Here is a 17170-nt window from a genome sequence, read left to right as displayed (position 1 = left end):
CTGATCCACCTCCAACAACAAAGAAGTAAATACACATCGAGGCTTTCGTCGTATATATTTAGCAGTGTCCCCATCTGTATAAAGACCGGGGATATGTAGTCTTATTTTAGAACGGTGTTCATCATTCAATTGATTATCTTCTCAGCAGCCTTCTTACCATACAAGTGTTGAGGAATCGCGCTATAGTTCATCAACAAGACGATGGGGGTTCCTCTGCCTAAAGCTGGGCTTCAAGCTCTGATTCTATGCGGCCCTGGGACATCATTTGGGACTCTTCTCGATCAAGAGAAGACCCCGAAATGTCTTGCCCTAATCGCTAACAGACCGATGATATATTACCCGCTAAAGTTCTGCACGATATCAAATATCAGTGGTAAGTTGGAGACCATTCGGTCCTCAAATTGCGTTTGGGTCATTACGAGGGTTTACTAATTGTTTCAGATGTCACACTGATCACACCTCCCTCTGCCCTTGCTCATATCAAATCTGCCTTACAGCAAGACCCTTATCTGAAATCGCTTCCTGTGCCAAAAGTCATCGCCCCTCAAGACCTTCAAGCAGCAATGGCAACAGCACAGTTGCTTCGCCTTCCCGAGGTGCAATCTTGCATAGAATCCGATTTTTTCCTCCTGCCTTGCGATCTCGTCTGTGAAATCGAGGGCACATATTTGCTACAGATATGGATGGCGTCTCAAGGTCAGAGCGTAATGGCCGAGGGAGAAAGGCACCGCCGAGGCGGTCTTTGTGTGTATTATCGTGCGGAAGATGCCGTAAAGGACGAGGCTTTGGATCTGATAGCTGTTGAACCACTTCGGCAGGCCGAGATACCTGCAAGATCAAGTCACGGGCTATCAAAATTGCTCATGTCTATGGGGATGAATACCGTGAAAGAAAACCTGGAACGTGATAAAGGTTTCCTTCTTCGTCGTTCCTTTGCGAAACGACAAACCACACAAGCCAAGATGTTGGCTGGCTACCGCGACGCACACCTCTACATTTTCCCCTACTGGGTTAGGGATCTTGCACGCCGTCAGGAAAGACTAGTGTCCATTAGCGAAGATCTCATTGGACTCTGGGCCAAATCTGTATGGCAGCGGGGACTGCATGAAAAGCTAGGAATGGATCCTTGTTTGAGCCAGCAAAAAGAAAGCCATGAAGAGAACGACTACCGGGAATTGAGCACTATCACCCACCAACCACCACGGAACGACATCCCGGAAGTACCACCTCTGCTGGCATATTTGCATACAGGATCTACGCCACTTATCCGACGTGTTGACAATCCTGGCCTTCTCCTATCTACCTCCCTTCGTTTAGCCAAACTAGAATCCATTGAAGAGGTCGGCCATACAGCCACTCAACCCCCGTTCGCTCACGACCGAAAGATTGCCTCCCCTGAATGTGTGACTTCGAACTGTTTTATTTCGAAGACCGACTGTGTCCTTGGATCCAATGTGATTGTCGAGAGACATTCTGTTATAAAGGAATCGTGTATTGGCCCAAACTCTAAAATCTGCAGCGGTGCTCGAATCACGGGATGCGTCATTCTTGATAACGTTGTGATTGGAGAAAGGTGTGTGCTAACTGGATGTGTAGTTGGGAGCCGTAGTTATATTGGCAATGACTCGGTGCTTAAGTATTGTGAGGTTCAGGAGGGTAATGTTGTTCCTGAACAAACTGAGGCTAAGAACGAGAAGTTTATGCCACTTTTTGAAGATCTCGAGGAGGAGGATATGGACAACTCTGGCATGTTTGCGAATAGTTGCTAGAATGTCTATTTTTTTTATCCTAGTCATCATACCAAGTATAATACATAGCTAGGATAGCAGACAAGTGGCTGCAAACAAGAAGAATTTGCGTAAGACAAAGGGGGAAATACGATGGAATAGATGATCTGTGAAAAGTGTACCAGCTAGTATTAAGTGCAGCAGGATAAGTCTCACGCTTCCCCCGAGACTTGTAAAACCCCTCTGTGAAGTCGCATGCTGAAATTTAGGATGTCCGACACAACAATCCGCTTTTTAGGTTAGAGTTCTACTTATCACTACCAAGACCGCTTCAGATAAAAAAAAGAAATGCATGGATGCATGATGATAGATTGCTATAGACGGGCTGAAACGCAAACATTAAAAATATTTAATAACAAATATATAGAACAACAATAGCTTTTGTGTGATTTGATTGCTTACTCACACTTTATCTGTATCCTGCGCGTAGGGAACCCAATGCATAAACTTGAAGTAGTTCAAATATGCAATTCCCGTATAAGTAACAGGGATATATCGGGCACCTCTCCGGATCCAGCACATTGCACACCTAGCTGCCCAGCCTGCTGGGAGTATAACTGGCCCCATGGGTAACCGAAAAGAGGACGGGACAATATGGCGGTAAAGTATATCAGGGTTGTCAAAGAAAGAACGAGCATGTGGGAGAAAGAGCCGTTTTGACTCGGAGTAACGTTGTAGCTGTTCATTTCCAAAGGATGGAAGTAACTCAAGTTCACTACCAACGTACCACACTTCTGGGAGTGTCGGATTGGTTTCGTTGAAAGATCTGTTCTGTTTAAATAGTCGCACCAGTTGGACTGCTGAATTGCAATTCGATTCCACTGTATCTTGGCCTTTGGTGCCGTGGGCTAGGATGAGGACGTCACACGCAGAAAGTGCTGCGGTAGCCTTTTCAAAGTGCTGATGGTCCCAATCAACACCGAACTTCAAACAGCGGATGCTCTGTACTCCTTCTTGTTCAAGCTCTGCCACAATAGCTTGGCCAAAGGCTCCGCTTCCACCCGTGATCACGAAGCGTTTCCCTCGAAAGGAGTACGCAGTACCCCATACCCAGTCGAATAGTTTGATGAATGAACCAATATAACGATCTGGGTAAACATGATGGAGGGCGTGGTACTCTGGGCCAGCAAATATCCAGTTAGGATCTTTGGGGGCGGTTTTGTATACCAAATGATTCGAGTCCCGGCCACTTGCGAGCATAACAAAAGTTGTTTTGAATATTTGAATGCCAATCATAGACCACAGGTGACTTTGTGTTATCCAGACATGGCCAATAGGAGTCACCGAAGTAGCAAAGACATATCCTAGTGCGGTCCCAAAGATTTGAAGCCCTAACTCAAGCGGCAGCGCTTGAACCAGATTTTGCCAGAGATATTTGTCGTCGAACTTCATATGCCGAGTAAAATAGAGGTGATGGAAACGGTGAATACGTGCGAGACATCGGAGAAGAGGATGAGACGATTTGTTGCTTCGATGCAGCATATAATGGATCATATCAAAGAACAAAGAGCCTGTGCAAAAGAGATAGAATAAAGATAATAGGGAAGGAAAAATCGAATCACGCAAGAAGGATTGGAGGAATCCAACCAACAAGGCAGGGCTTTTATCAATGGATGCCATATCGACTGAATAGATCATCTCCATATTGTAGTTTGGAAAAGGAATGGAAGAAAAGATTGAGGCGCATCAAGCAATCTGAGTAGTGACTCTCTTGCGCTTTCGAACGATGCAAAGATTGTTTTTTTATTTTGAGAGTATCGTAAGGCCAATCTTCAATATAAGTAGTCTTCTTTCAGTAGATTCATGCAAGACCATCAGCATTAAGGCAGCAATGTAAGGAATCCCCTTTCCAGTAGATTCATGCTGACCACCAGCATAAGGCAGCAATATAAGAAGCGTCTAAGTTAATTAGTATGTAAGACCGTTTTGCAAGCCACCCAGCTAGACAAAGCTATCCACATCCGAGGGGCATAGATTGATCGAAATCGGCTTTATAAACCAGGCGATATTTTGTCATAGCTAGTTTTTAACCCAGTAATATGGTGTGAATCTTGGTAAATACTAGCTTGCAATTATTGTGTGTACGGGTTCCAACTCGGTGAGACTTGTAAAAAGCTGAGGAAGACTTGCCCAGGTGTAAGAATTTAGTTACCTAATTAGGAAAAAGGCTTAGCCAATCAGGAAGACGACACCTGTTTTCCATCACATATTCCGTCAGCGCTATATTCTCTATTAGAGCCCTTTGTTTCAAAATATATTTAGTAGGGCCCCGTTAGGATTAAAGATGCAGGGAGTTTAGGCAATATAGTTTCTATTCGTGGGAAAATATAGCGTATCTTACCACTAGACCACAACAAAAGCCACAGTCTCTATTTATGGCCCAGAGGGAGCTATATTCTGTTCTGTTTCTTGGTCTGACACTATTTGATGATGTTGGAATTCCGGGCGTCCCCGAGCTTTTTACAAGTATCCCGAAGTTGCTAGCACTTATGCGCGGCATTTCACGCAGACTAAGGTGATACTGCCCAGGTGGGATACAACATTGAAGGGACTGAAACATTGAAGTGCTGTTGTTTGTTGCGCCACGGACCCACTGGAATGGCAGTGCGAGAATACGAGTACGACAAAAGTACAAACACAAGTTTATTTTCTCGCAGTCCAAGCCCACATAAAGAGCTAAGAAAAGAAAAAGGCTACTGTGTATCATACATGCGACAGGTCCCAATTAGGCAGGTGTTTCAATACAGAGTACTATACTAGAGGCATTTCAACGGGTCATTCAAGTTCCAATGCTTTTCTAGTACAGTTAATATGAAGATAGCAGTAAAAATTTATGTTTTCCTAAGCTGTGGTAGTGGATTGTATGTGTATGCGAGTAGAGAAGTGGAGAGTATTGAAGAATGCGAAGATGGGAAGAGAGAAAATGGGATTCTATACGTTCTATCAACATTAGTCTACTGGTGCGAGCTAGAAATATTTTGCCCTGTGGTATGAGTCTCCACTTGTATGTATGTTGAGTCCGGGTCTAGAGCCATCAACTATTAGGTATAATCCTGGAAGGGTGTCTGAAGAGCAGAGTAAAAAAAATAGCTGAATGATATTCAAAATTTTTGGCATCGCTTTTGAGACATTAAGATACAGTGGTCATTCAGAAAAAAATATGTGCACCAGAGCTTTGAATTCTCGGGCGTCACACCAAAGCTGTCTATGATGGTGAGATAGTGTGCAAATAGGGTATTGAGAAAGTTGCCGTAGGTTCAAAAGATGTGGCCCTGGGATCAACACAGGAGCACCTCGCACAGCGCCTAATTGCAGATGGGAGCAATAAAGGTTGCCAATGAGATTGGCCCTGGTGTTCGGCAGGGTTCAGCCAGAAGCGGACAGGTGTGCCCGTAAAAAGGCTTTACCCAATGGGTGGGAGGCGAAAAGGTCAAGAGGATGCATGGTTCTTAGACCTTGGGCGAGGAGCCTTCTTGGCTGGACAAGATTGTATGGTGTCAAGAAAATGGCATCAAGGAAATGGCACAAGAATAGGCCAAAAATGGCGAGACATATTACATCTTGCGGAAAGTGTTGCCAGAAGCACTGCGGCGTTCTTTGGCCCGGAAGGATGTGTCGGTCTTGTCGTAGCGTACTTCTGGGGCAGCGCGCTTCGGCTTCCCGGCCGGGTTGAAGCTCATCTCTTGCTCGCCGACTACACCAACCCGTCGTGCAGGCTTTTGTCTCGATTTCATATTCTGCGCACGGGAGCCGAAGGAGCGGTCTCTGGTGGAGTTGGCTTGATTCGAGGAAGACACCTGCATACGAGGTGGAGGCCGCTTCGTCCGCTTGTAGTCTGCAGAAGAGATCTTTTTGGAAGCTGCTGCCTTCACGGGCTTTTCCGCCTCGCTGTCGGAGTCGGAGTCGGAGCTTGAACCGGGCACGTCGTCGACGGCTTCTTGCTCGACTGCCGTCAAGCCACGCTCCTTTCTCGAAGCTGATGGGGCAGCAGCCTGGGGAACAGTACTGGGGTTCAGCAACTGGAACTCGCGTGAAGTCTCGTCGACAGCGAAATCTTGGTCCTCGAACAGCTGGGCGAAGCGGCCACCGCCCAATACAGCCTTATCCTCGCCAGCAGAAGGAGTGGTTGCAGCAGCATCGACCATTTCCTGGTCGCCCGAGCCTTCCAACAGGCGTTTGGCATGCTTGCGCTCCCTCTTCTCCTCCGCGTTCAGCATCCGTTCGGCCAGTCTCCTGTTCACCTTGACAGCAACCTTCTTCTTGCCGCGGATGCGGCTCTCCCGCTCCTTGTTCATAATTTCGGCCACCTTCTTCGCTCTGGGGTTTTCTGTGTCGGGGAACAACCCGGTGATAGAGTTATAAACAAAGTTCGACACTTGGTAACCCTTAGAGTAAGGTACCATCTTTCCTGACTGCATGTAGGATGCCAAATCAATGGGTTCTCCGCCTGCCTTGATGAGCTTGGCGTCCCATTTCGCGACCTCTTCACTAGGCACAAGCGTGAAACCGGGCCAGACAGAACCAGACTGAGCAGACTTGAATGCGCTGGGGTCATTGGGATCCTCAGCCATCTCTTCAACCAGGTTGTCCAAGAATGAGCACCATTTCGGCGCGGGGCCAAGCTGCGGAATGAAGAATGAGTGCTGTTGTCGGCCTTCATTGGCTGTGAGGAGCATGCCACTGTCCTTGCACCAAGCAACAGACTTGAGATCCACAGCCGGTTCAACAGAGGTCCAAGGCTTTTGATCTTCAATATCCCAGAGCTTGATGATGCGCTTATCGGCCGAGAGCAATTTGGGCTCGATTGTCGCAGCTTGTGTTGCAGACGATTGCTCGAGGAATTGGAGAGTGTGAATAGGGAATCCGTATCCTTGGTCCTTGACCTGGAAGGGAACGGGCGAACGCAAATCATAGAGGTGAATGAGACCATTAGACGAGCCGGTTCCAAGGCTCATGCCGGAGCGATTGAATTCCAGAGCTGTGATCTCTGATCGCTCATCGTGTGGTCCAACCTGTGCGGGTGTAGACAGTACACCCGCGCGTCCCTTAGCCCTAGGATCCCATAGCTCAACTGTTCCCAATGAAGTTCCGAAGGCCAACAAATTGTGACTCTGCTCCGCAATAGCACCGGTGTTGACCGACCCTGTGTTGATTCCACCTTGGAGAGTTCCTCCACCCGTGGATGTAAAATCGTCACCTCCGACGTCAACCTCAAAACTCCGCATGTATCGGCCTAACTCCAAGTTCAATCGGTATACCTCTCCCATGCCATCTCGATTAACACCAACTGCAGGAACAAGCACTTCAGTCGACTGGCGGTCGTAGACAATGTCACGTCCATATCGGGGAAGTCTGGTGGTGTAGTGACAGCCTGAGGGAGTGTGGAACTCGAGAGATCGATCAGACTGGAGGTGGAGGGACTTGGTGTAATCGGAAGATAGTAAGATGAACGTGGTGTTGAGCGAACTTGTATGACGCGCCCATGAAAGGGACAATTGCGGAAGGTAGTGGGTGTGGATTTGTGGCTTGTAAGTTCCTGCAAGCAATGGTGTTAGGGTATGCGCCTCAAGAAAAGGTTGAAGATCACTAGTACGAACCTGTGCTCATAACCCATTCTCCATCCTCACTGACTCGGATACAGTGACTTGCTTCCTCAAATTCAAAGTCTTGCAGTAATTCAACTCGATTGGCATACTCGGGGTCATTTTTCAAGCTGCGCTTTCGCCGTCTAGCAAGCCATTCGGGAAGCGGGCGAGCGCTGTCTGAACCCGAGATGGTATATACCGGGACCTCGGACGGATTAGACAGCTTCATGCTGGTATTTTCTGGTGCAAAGAAGGCCAAGCCAGTTGATCTGAGCTGATCTGCAACTTATTTGCAACCTATCGGTGTCAGCGAAAGCAAACCTGCAAAAGATTAAAAAAAAAAACTGCGATAAAAAGCCGCTGATAGCGATCACGTGATAAACGGACCCGGTGATTGGCCCGAGTGTCCCTGGCGAACGTCCCCCGGAATTACGCATTTCAACTTTCTGTTGACTTCATGCGATAAGCCTTGTTGAAATCATTGCTGTTTCATTTGGTGCTCTGATTTCATTTGAATAAGACTTTTGTGCCAGACGTCCTAGTCTTTTGTTGATCACTTCATCCCGCGCAATATGGTATCAATCAGCTAATGTATCCGCTGCTTGTTGACCTCTCTGCTATGCGCTTTCACACCTTGCCACAAACCATGCAACCTGCGATTGGAAATGACTTCCAGAGTCAGCTTCAAAATTTCTTCTATCTTTAAAGGCCTCCGGGGCTGTCCGCGACCGTTGAATTATGGACTTCCCTGGCGGCGCGAACACCAACATACATCTTATTGTGAGTATCGTAATATTTACAGTACATTCACGTCCATGCTGACGCGTCATATTAGGATGGATTCTCCAATATTTACTGGAGAATATACACAGAAGAAGCTGGTATCACAAATAATCCACAGGAGAGTCCCGCCAATGGCTACACTATTCTCAAGCACTTGAGTCGTCTCAAAGATTTAGAGGCTCGATTGAGAGGTTTGAATTGTCTGGCCTCATGCCCTAGGCGCCTAGGGCTTTGGGTGTTCTCCCCCACTCCCGAGTTTGAAAGCCTGAAACCTTTGTATGTGAGGGGAAGTGACTCAGAGTCAAATAGGATCGTCGTTGGCACAACAACTTTGAAAGGTATGTCTATGAACAGCTCGTGGAGTTATTTCGGACCTTGTTAATCTTATTACAATAGTCTCTGCATTGGGAAGTGTCTCCTCGCTAGACTTGGTGAAAGGGCTGTCGTCCGACAACCAGAGTCAGCACAGTACCCAACCCGCTGGGCAGCCACGGCCACATCAGAGCCAACCGTCATCTCGGCGTCAAGATGGTTACAGCAGTTCAGCGGCCATTTATGCCTCTTTTATATCTGCTGTCACTGGTTCAATCGGCCTCCAGTTGATTCGACGCCATGCTGCTCTACCCCTCGGATCACGCACCCTTTTCACTGCCGTCGAAAGGTCGGGATACGAAAGTCCCCATATCAACAATAACAGCATCCTCTCCACTTCTTGCTTGACTACACTCAACATCCAGTTAACTATGGGTGGAACAATAACTGTTTCCGCCCAGACTGTATCCCAAACGGGCATAACGCGACTGTGCAGTCCATGCGAGGACATTACCGAAATAATCGACGTGCAGCCTGGAATTGATCTTTGGCTATGCCCGAACGGGACTATCGCTAAGCTTGTCACGGCTAATATTGACTCGCCAGCCCTTCCTTCTCTGGGCTACCCCGCCTCTGGGAATCTGTCTGCAAAAAGAATACAATGGAAATTGGACGTTGTGCAGTGGCTGCGGAATTTTGGGTTGCATGTTGACTCAATTGATGAAGAACCCTGGGTTGAAGTGGAGGTTTGGGAGCCATTTTTCGCGAGGCTTGCTGGGGAAGCATGGCGACAGAGCGATGATAGTCAATCTGTACTACCGCTGAAACGCATGCTATGGCCAGCGAGATTTTGCTTCAGAAGGGCTAGCTCATCAAATTTCTCTTCCGGGGCTCAAACCTCCCTTCTTGACGAACCCCTGGATTTTGCAGAGCGATGGTCTACAATGGCGGGCTCTCTCAAGCTAGATCATATTTCCCCTACTGCTCAAAACACCCCTACCACCCAAGACCCACAATCGAAAGACCAAGAAATGCCGTCGCCACCCAAGGCCGAACCCCTGGAAAGCATAGAGAGTTTATCCCGAATTGCGCAATATCCTGATTTGCAAAGCACGAATCTTGTTTATCCAACTCCCCCAGATGGAGCTGCAGCAGTCGGATTGAACAACCCAAACCCTTCCGAGGCTTTTGCCGACGATTCTGACTTCGGACTACCCCATGCAACGCAACGAAGTTCAAGAAGAAACGCACCAGGATCTGACATGTCACCCGTTCAGAATAGTGGAGTTGGCACTGGCCGATATGATGCAAGCGACGAAGAAGATCTCTTTGGGGAAATGAACGAAAGAGATTTTGGGTCGAGAGGTATCACCGATGCGGACTTCAGCTTTTTTGATGACCCTGATTTCGATGGCATGGAGGGTGACTCTCGTGTAGAGGATGCAGATGAAGCTCTTGAAGCATCTCATCCTCAGAGTGAATCGGAGGCCGATGCCATGGTTGATGCAGAGCCCTCCCCCAACCAGCCACGGGAAATCCCAGCTCATGTCGACACTCATGAGGTACACGCCTCTCCGATACACCACGAAGCCCGACAGTTATCTGAAGAGCCTATGGCCCCCGAAGAACCAGCTCATTCGCCTATGGATCGCGCAAGTCAAACAATCAGCCCGCCCTTGAGCCCAGTGGAAGTGAAAAAGATCTTGTTCCCGGGGCCCGAGGCAGACGATCATCAACAGTCGACAGATAATCGGGGGCAAGGGCATTACCACCCAGTGGCATTCGAGAAGAAACTTGGTGATTGGGATCAGAAGTACGGAGCAGCCGGCAAATTCTGGTTCTCCAGTGGTGGCTCGTTGGACACGTTAAATCAGACATCTGACATACCTACGATTGGCATTCCTCACCGTGGCCGAAGCAGCGCCAACGCACTTGGCTCCTCGAAAGAACGTAACAAGACTAGTTTATCTCTGGTTCAGTCAGAAAATGGTCTACGATCAGCCTCGGTGAGCAGTGATAGCAGCGACGACAGTATCGAGATCATGTCGGAGCATGTTCCAACGCCGGCAGCCACGACGTCAATCCCTTCTTTGAAGCGGAAACGAGCTCCTTCGGAATCTGATATAATATCGGTTGCATCCCAAGAGAAGTCATTGCCTGGCCCAGAAGCAAGTCCCGCATATGCAGCCGAGAACTCTACATTCCTCGGTAATTTTCTAGCTAACTTTTCCGATTGGACGTTAACCGGTTATTTCTCTGCCTTTCCACCTCAACAACTCCCTGTACTTCTTCGCCGTGAAGGTCAACTTGAAGTTGCCCAACTTCTGGTTGACCAAATCACGCAATCCTCCCTCAAGCATCCACTTGATGGGCAAATTGGTCTTTTTGATCTCGAGAGCGAGCCTTTGTCACTGCAAGTCCTTGACGACACAACGCTCTTGGGCGAGACCTCGAGAATGGACTTCAAAAGATACACATCATTGCAGGATGATTTTGTTGCGAATCAACCGCAACAGCAACCGCCACAACATCCGCCGCCACCTAAAGACTCCCCAAAAAGCTTCATTTCAAAGTTATCGGCGCCACACATACGTGTGCGTCGAGGCAAAGAATACTTAGAGGCTCTTCCCCCGGCTGTATCCTTTTGGGAGACGTTTGGTCTTGAACCTGCTCATGGACCAAAGAACATTTCTGCTTATTGTATTCACCCACAAGCTGCGTCAAAAGCAGCAGATGTGTTCTTGAGACGGTTTGGTCTTCTCTATCAAAGTTGCAGTCTTGGAACCCATACCAGAGGAGACGATTCTGTGGCATTTGAAGAGGGGCTGAAGTCATGGAAATCTGAAACATCTAGTTATGAATCTATGATGCAGGTATTGAAGAGAACATGCGAGCAGCTTGGTAAGTGTTTTCTCTGTCAGTTATGTGCTTTGCTAACAATCACCAAGGCTCGGAGCTCTCACAATCCCCAGGCACTACTGATAACCATGTTGTCTATATCATCAACCCATTTACGCACGCTGCGGCACTAGCAGACATTTGTTCCGCCTTCTGGCACCTTTTCCAACAATTGGTAGCCGGTTCCGAACGAAGGCAGACTCGAATTTCCAACGAGCTTGTTCTGCAGATAATTCCGCTGGAGTTCGTCATGTCGAGCGAAACGATGATTATACCCCCCCAGACGGATTATTTGAATTTGGCTCTCGAAGTCTACAGTCGATGTCGCCCAAATGATGTGGATATGAGCCCCCTGCTCTGCGCGCCACCAATGCTTCTGGCCGACGCTCTCCCGAGAGCCATTAGTTTCCGACTTTCCCCCGAAAGATCCTCGCCGCTTCAGGATGGGCGAAGTCTTCACATTGCCTACTCTAAAAGTCTTGATCAACGCTGGATATCGGTGGCATGGTCTGATTTGCCAGGTTCTATACAAAGAACCATGTCTTACTGCCTGCGGTATCGTCAGTCGAGTGGTGCCAGACCGGTGGCCGAGGTGAGAAATGAAATCTGGGCTACGACGAAGCACATTATGGATAAATTCCAAGCACGATGGAAGGTTCAACTGGCGACTACCGAGCCTATGGAAACCGATGAGGTTGAAGGTACTGCTTCCTGTTTTCTCTGATATCGAGGGCAAATCACTTACACATTCACAGCATGGGCTAGTCTAGCAGACCAGCACAATAAGTCAAAACCTGGGTCCTTGGAATTGACCATCCTGGCTGTCAACACTGTTCCCGATTTGATCCTTGAGCCACCGGCTCCACCCATATCGATGGCTATGCTGAATATACTGTCTTCATCTACCCCTGTCTCGACTCCTAATCCAAGTGCCAGCGTTGCATCCCCCGAACAATCAGCCAATGCAGCCACGCCAACCAGCGCAGGTCCCGCCGCCTACAATGCCCCCACGCCAACGGACATGTCGCTTGAAACAGATTCAGAAGCCGTCCTCACTGATATCTGCGACGATTCCTGGCTAGCCATCCTATCACACCGGCTCAACAGCTCTCCACACCTCACCGAATTCCGACCCGCCTTGTCCAGCGGGTATCTCCTCCGTCGCAAGGGTGCTACTGATGGCGACGGTGTGTTTGCAATCTCCGTAAATCTAATCCATTCCCCACGCCCTCCCGCATCCCACGATAACGTCCTGAAAGATACCTTAAGTATGTATCGGGACCTGGGCTGTCTTGCCCGGGCCAAGGGCATATGCAGTGTACAAAACAACACAATGCCTTGGCATGTCGCCACGGCTCTTCGCGCACAAGAGCTTCTGAGTTATGTTTTTTAAGCGAGATATCTTTTTACTGGGGCGTTATGGTTTCTCTATCTACTTAGGATCTCATCTATGTTAAGGCTTTTTCGGTGGTGGAATGTTTTATTACCTAGTTTGGGTAGATATGTATACCCCTGGAGGCAGTGCATTTGAATTCCCCTTGTCTATTATGGTTGTCAAAGTATCGAGAAGTTTAGAATTATACTTCTCACAATATCGACAGATATATTTTTTTTTAGATACAAAAGAGTTGAGGCATACTATACATAATGGGATTTCGTTGGGTCATGAATATTCCGTGGCACTTATCCCAATAACAGACGCGAGGAACATGGATATAGCCTGAGATATGGCCCATTCCCTACGAGTGAGTTTCCGTGCTCTATATGTTTTCCTATATAGGTAAGTTAAGTACATACGACCATAGGGTGTGGAAAACAGGGCTTCCCGTCCGCTCAGCCGTACTTAAGCCACACGCCGGTGAGTTAGTAGTTGGGTGGGTGACCACCAGCGAATCCTCACTGTTGTATGTTTTTTGTTTTGCTTTTTTGATTCGTTCGGAAAGTCCCTCTTGTCGCCCTACTCTTTTCAGCCCATTCACCTGAATGCCCTGAACACTACTTACTATTTTACATCCGAATATGTGTTGGATGTCTGAGTGGGGCACAGGCCCCATTGGGACAGATCCAGTAGTTGGATAGCTCCCTCTCTCGCTCTTCTCTTCGTCCTTCTCTTTCGATAGGAATCAACACAGTACGTTTCTCCACGGCGAGCACTTCCTGTAGATTTGATTCCTCTAGAATATCCTACAGGCTCTTGGACCGGACCACTGACGTGTTATTTTGATCACAACTCTCTGGTAGTACTAGTTTCTAGTTTCTACCGGTGAGCCGCGCTGGATCTGAGTTTAGCTCTCCCGTTTAAGAACAATGATTGGATTACAACTTACGCTTGCCATAACAAACCTTTTCTTCATGATTGTCTTCAGCTTGAAGCACTGTAGACTCTGTGAAGAAGCCATTAGGAAGATAGCCAAGAATCACCAAAATTGGAATATATATATGCTCGTGGACCATGCCATATTTAGGCTTGAAAAAGGTGTTGTGGGATTTGAATATGATCAGGGAATCAAGAGCCGATATATACTATAGCGAAGAGCTGCCCGCTCATTGTGTCGGCTGCAAGTTACATCCTTAATGGCGAGTATACCCCCGATCCTACAACTACAGATCAATAGTTGATACTTCTATCACCGGTTAACGACCGATTTTTCGCCACAATTAAAGAAACGTGAGATTAGATAGGTGACTAGGCGGTAGTATAGGGGTATAGCACTTTAAAGAAGCGCTCCTATATCTACAATAGTGTTATCCCTAAGGTCTAGTTTTAGTGCGAACGAAGCTAGGAATATAGGGACCGCTACAAACCGCTATCTAATAGTATTCCTACCCGTCATACCGTCTATATTAGTATTAAATATAGGTTTTTAGGCGAGCTAAGTCTTGGCCGTTCCGGTCTCTATTTTATCTCTAAGATTATCGATAGGTAATATAACTATAGTGGTGCTCCCCTAGAAGTATAGACTAGGCACTGCTAGCGAGAGATTCGAAGGCACCGGAGGGAGTGTGGCATTCATATGAAGTATTTTATTAATATCTATTCAGCAAACACAACTCCATTTCTAAGTGTCCCGATCTTAGAGATGTGCACCTCCATCTGCGTGCCTGGTTGCAGCCACCGCGGGGGATTCATATCTCCCCCTACTCCTAGATTTAGAGACGTAAGTTAGAACCTGTATATCCTAGAATAAAATACATAGCTTACCACCAGGCGTGCCTGTCATGATTATGCTGCCCTTCTGCAGAGTTGTGCCCTGAGATAGGTACGAGATGAGATAGCGGCAATCAAATAGCAGATCGTCGACAGACTCATCTTGTCGCACGTCGCCATCAACGACGGTGGTGAGATGCAGATTCTTCGGATCGTCCACGAGACTACTGGCCAGAAGACAAGGCCCAATTGGCGCGTAAGTGTCAAACCCTTTGGAGAAGCCCCATTGGGGAATACGCCCAGCATAATCTGGGTCGCGCTGTAGCTTTCCAGATGAGATGTCATTGCCTATGGTATAAGCGGCAACGTAATCAAGGGCGTTTTCTTGCGAGACGTCCTTTGCGTCTTTCCCAATGACGATGGTCTAAGTACCTGGTCAGTTTAACGTCTATGAATGCACGAAGAGGACTATGACTGCAAGTCCGGACGCAGATAAACTTATACCAGCTCTCCTTCATAGTCGGCCTGGTCATCCTGGGCAATCTTTGGAATAACCACGTTGCCGCCGTGGTCCAAAATTGTCGTCTGTGGTTTGAAGAAGATGAAGGGAAAGGGCGGCGGAGTTCGCTTTGCTTGCTGGACTGCGGCAATCAGCTATCTGAATTTGCGGTAGGTTGTTTGATTTTCCTCTTACTATGCTTTAAATAATTCAATCCAACGCACCGGAGAGTTGGCACGTCTGACGGTGCAAGCGGAGACAAGATTCTTCGAACCGTCACTATCTCGTCGGAAACCCGCGTCACACCAGTTTCGTCGAAAATATCCTCACCTACAATGACTCGGGCTTGCAGCTGATCCTTCTCAGTGACATATCCCAGGTCTAAATCCGGTCTGGGCAGGATCGGTTCGCCTCGAAGGACACGGCCATCCGCGGCCTGGAATCTGATCAATCGTTGCCAAGCGACTCTCATTGTTGAATTTGATTCGGATTGAACACGAAACACAGTAATTGATTCCCTCTACGTCTTAGACCTGATACTTAATAAAGAAATTCTGATCTCTGTCACCGTTCAAGGCCCGGGAAAAATACCGGGGCTTACGGGTACTACGGGTTCTCCCGCGGCAGACATCCGATGTGACCCTAACTCTATATCCCTGTAGTTCACGCAGTGCTTCGCAGGAGCAGTAATAAATGCACTCTTGCCCGGGGTAATAGCGAACACGTCAGCTCCAGAACCCCTCTATCATTTGGTTCTTACTGCGACATCAAGAAATTAAAAATGGCCGCTGAAACAGAGACTGCCTCCAAGGTCGTAGCCTCAAAGAATGTGGAGGCTAGGGACCAGGAGATACATACATCTGATGATCTGGCTCTGGCATTGGAGAAGCTCCAGACCAAGCCTCTCTGGACGCAGATGGCGAAGCTCAACCCACCTCTTCCGAACCCCAGCTGCGTGCCACACATCTGGCGCTATGACCAGATCCGGCCCAGTCTGTTGAAAGCCGGCGAGCTGGTTAGTGAGAGCCAAGCCGAGCGGGGAGTGTTGATGTTGGTGAACCCGGCTCGAGGTAGGATGCGACATTGCAATCTTCGATTTGGCATGATTGATCTAATTCCAAGTAGAAGCCCCTTACACAACCGACACTATATACGCAGGCCTGCAACTGGTAATGCCCAACGAGGTTGCACAAGCGCATCGACACACGGCATTCGCCATGCGATTCATCATTGAAGGCCAGGGCGGCTTTACCGCGGTACATGGGCAGCGCATCAGTATGCAGCGTGGCGATGTGATTTTGACTCCGCGGTGGAACTGGCATGACCACGGAAAGGATGGCTCAGGTCCTATGATCTGGCTGGATGGACTCGATCTGCCTAATTTTCGGCATTTCCCCGTCCACTTTGTCGAGCATTATCACCACCCTCGGTATCCGGCCGATGATGTAGACTCTAACACGTCGCCCATTGTCTTCCCCTGGGCGAAGATGAAGCAGGCCCTTGACGACACTCCAGGCGATTGGGCATCGGAGGACTACTTGAAGAATGATGGTCGACCAGGTATGTCGGGTTTCAAGCCTTCCTTCGAATAAATGATGGGACATTCTATAACTATGACTTCGGATATATAGTCTCCAAAGTCCTGGGAGGGTCCGCTGAGCGACTCGGAGTTGGGCAGATGTCGCCAGGCATCCAAGAAACGGCCTCTTCGGTCTACCATGTTGTGTCCGGAAAGGGTTATTCCATTATTGGGGATAGTCGCATTACCTGGGGGCCTGGAGACACCTTCTGCATTCCCTCTTGGCACCGATACCAGCATTTTGCGGATGCTGTAGAGGATGTCTACCTGTATCGCTTCCATGACAAGCCAATGCTGGACGCTCTGGGATTCTACCGCGTGGAGGGTGTTGATATCGAACCTCTGGTGTCTGGTTAAGATTGTCAGCTATATTGTGGTAGTGTGTACTTTATCTCTGCGGGGTTGATCTATCCTTGATCCACTTGCTGTAGAAGGTGGATTTCTTACTACAACGTGTGCGCGTACGATTCAGTTACTGATATATCTGATATCCAGATGCTGAATCAGCCCACGAGTCGCCTGTAACGCTATGTTTTCATGTATCTAGACACTACATCTATATCAGATCACTGTCCAATT

General features: G+C 48.1%; 6 protein-coding genes across 6 annotated transcripts; 3 read left to right on the top strand and 3 right to left on the bottom strand.

Moving 5' to 3' along the window:
- Positions 1–201: 201 nt before the first annotated feature.
- N7471_005602 (translation initiation factor eIF-2B gamma subunit family protein) lies at positions 202–1769 on the top strand (the record flags this gene model as incomplete). The annotated part of the gene is made up of 2 exons (XM_057278321.1): positions 202–373; positions 442–1769. The coding sequence occupies 2 exons, from the start codon at positions 202–204 to the stop codon at positions 1767–1769; spliced, it is 1500 nt and encodes a 499-aa protein (XP_057137931.1).
- Positions 1770–2189: 420 nt separating this feature from the next.
- N7471_005601 (uncharacterized protein) lies at positions 2190–3179 on the bottom strand (the record flags this gene model as incomplete). Its single annotated transcript, XM_057278320.1, has 1 exon — positions 2190–3179. One exon carries the CDS (start codon positions 3177–3179, stop codon positions 2190–2192), a length of 990 nt encoding a protein of 329 aa, XP_057137930.1.
- Positions 3180–5341: 2162 nt separating this feature from the next.
- Positions 5342–7601, bottom strand: N7471_005600 (WD repeat NOL10/ENP2 family protein; the record flags this gene model as incomplete). Its single annotated transcript, XM_057278319.1, has 2 exons — positions 5342–7323; positions 7385–7601. The coding sequence occupies 2 exons, from the start codon at positions 7599–7601 to the stop codon at positions 5342–5344; spliced, it is 2199 nt and encodes a 732-aa protein (XP_057137929.1).
- A 509-nt stretch (positions 7602–8110) lies between these two features.
- On the top strand, positions 8111–12758 carry N7471_005599 (uncharacterized protein; the record flags this gene model as incomplete). Its single annotated transcript, XM_057278318.1, has 5 exons — positions 8111–8152; positions 8208–8493; positions 8552–11368; positions 11416–12066; positions 12121–12758. The coding sequence occupies 5 exons, from the start codon at positions 8111–8113 to the stop codon at positions 12756–12758; spliced, it is 4434 nt and encodes a 1477-aa protein (XP_057137928.1).
- Positions 12759–14399: 1641 nt separating this feature from the next.
- Positions 14400–15484, bottom strand: N7471_005598 (fumarylacetoacetate hydrolase family protein; the record flags this gene model as incomplete). The annotated part of the gene is made up of 4 exons (XM_057278317.1): positions 14400–14509; positions 14568–14937; positions 15018–15154; positions 15208–15484. 4 exons carry the CDS (start codon positions 15482–15484, stop codon positions 14400–14402), a joined length of 894 nt encoding a protein of 297 aa, XP_057137927.1.
- Positions 15485–15793: 309 nt separating this feature from the next.
- N7471_005597 (cupin domain-containing protein) lies at positions 15794–16948 on the top strand (the record flags this gene model as incomplete). The annotated part of the gene is made up of 3 exons (XM_057278316.1): positions 15794–16082; positions 16138–16572; positions 16644–16948. The coding sequence occupies 3 exons, from the start codon at positions 15794–15796 to the stop codon at positions 16946–16948; spliced, it is 1029 nt and encodes a 342-aa protein (XP_057137926.1).
- Between the last annotated feature and the right edge of the window lie 222 nt (positions 16949–17170).

Source organism: Penicillium samsonianum, assembly GCF_028829775.1.
Source record: "Penicillium samsonianum strain IBT 33392 chromosome Unknown utg000003l_segment0_segment0, whole genome shotgun sequence".
Taxonomy (NCBI): Eukaryota; Fungi; Ascomycota; class Eurotiomycetes; order Eurotiales; family Aspergillaceae; genus Penicillium; species Penicillium samsonianum.
Note: the sequence above shows the minus strand (reverse complement) of the source record. Positions and strands in the feature narration are given on the sequence as shown.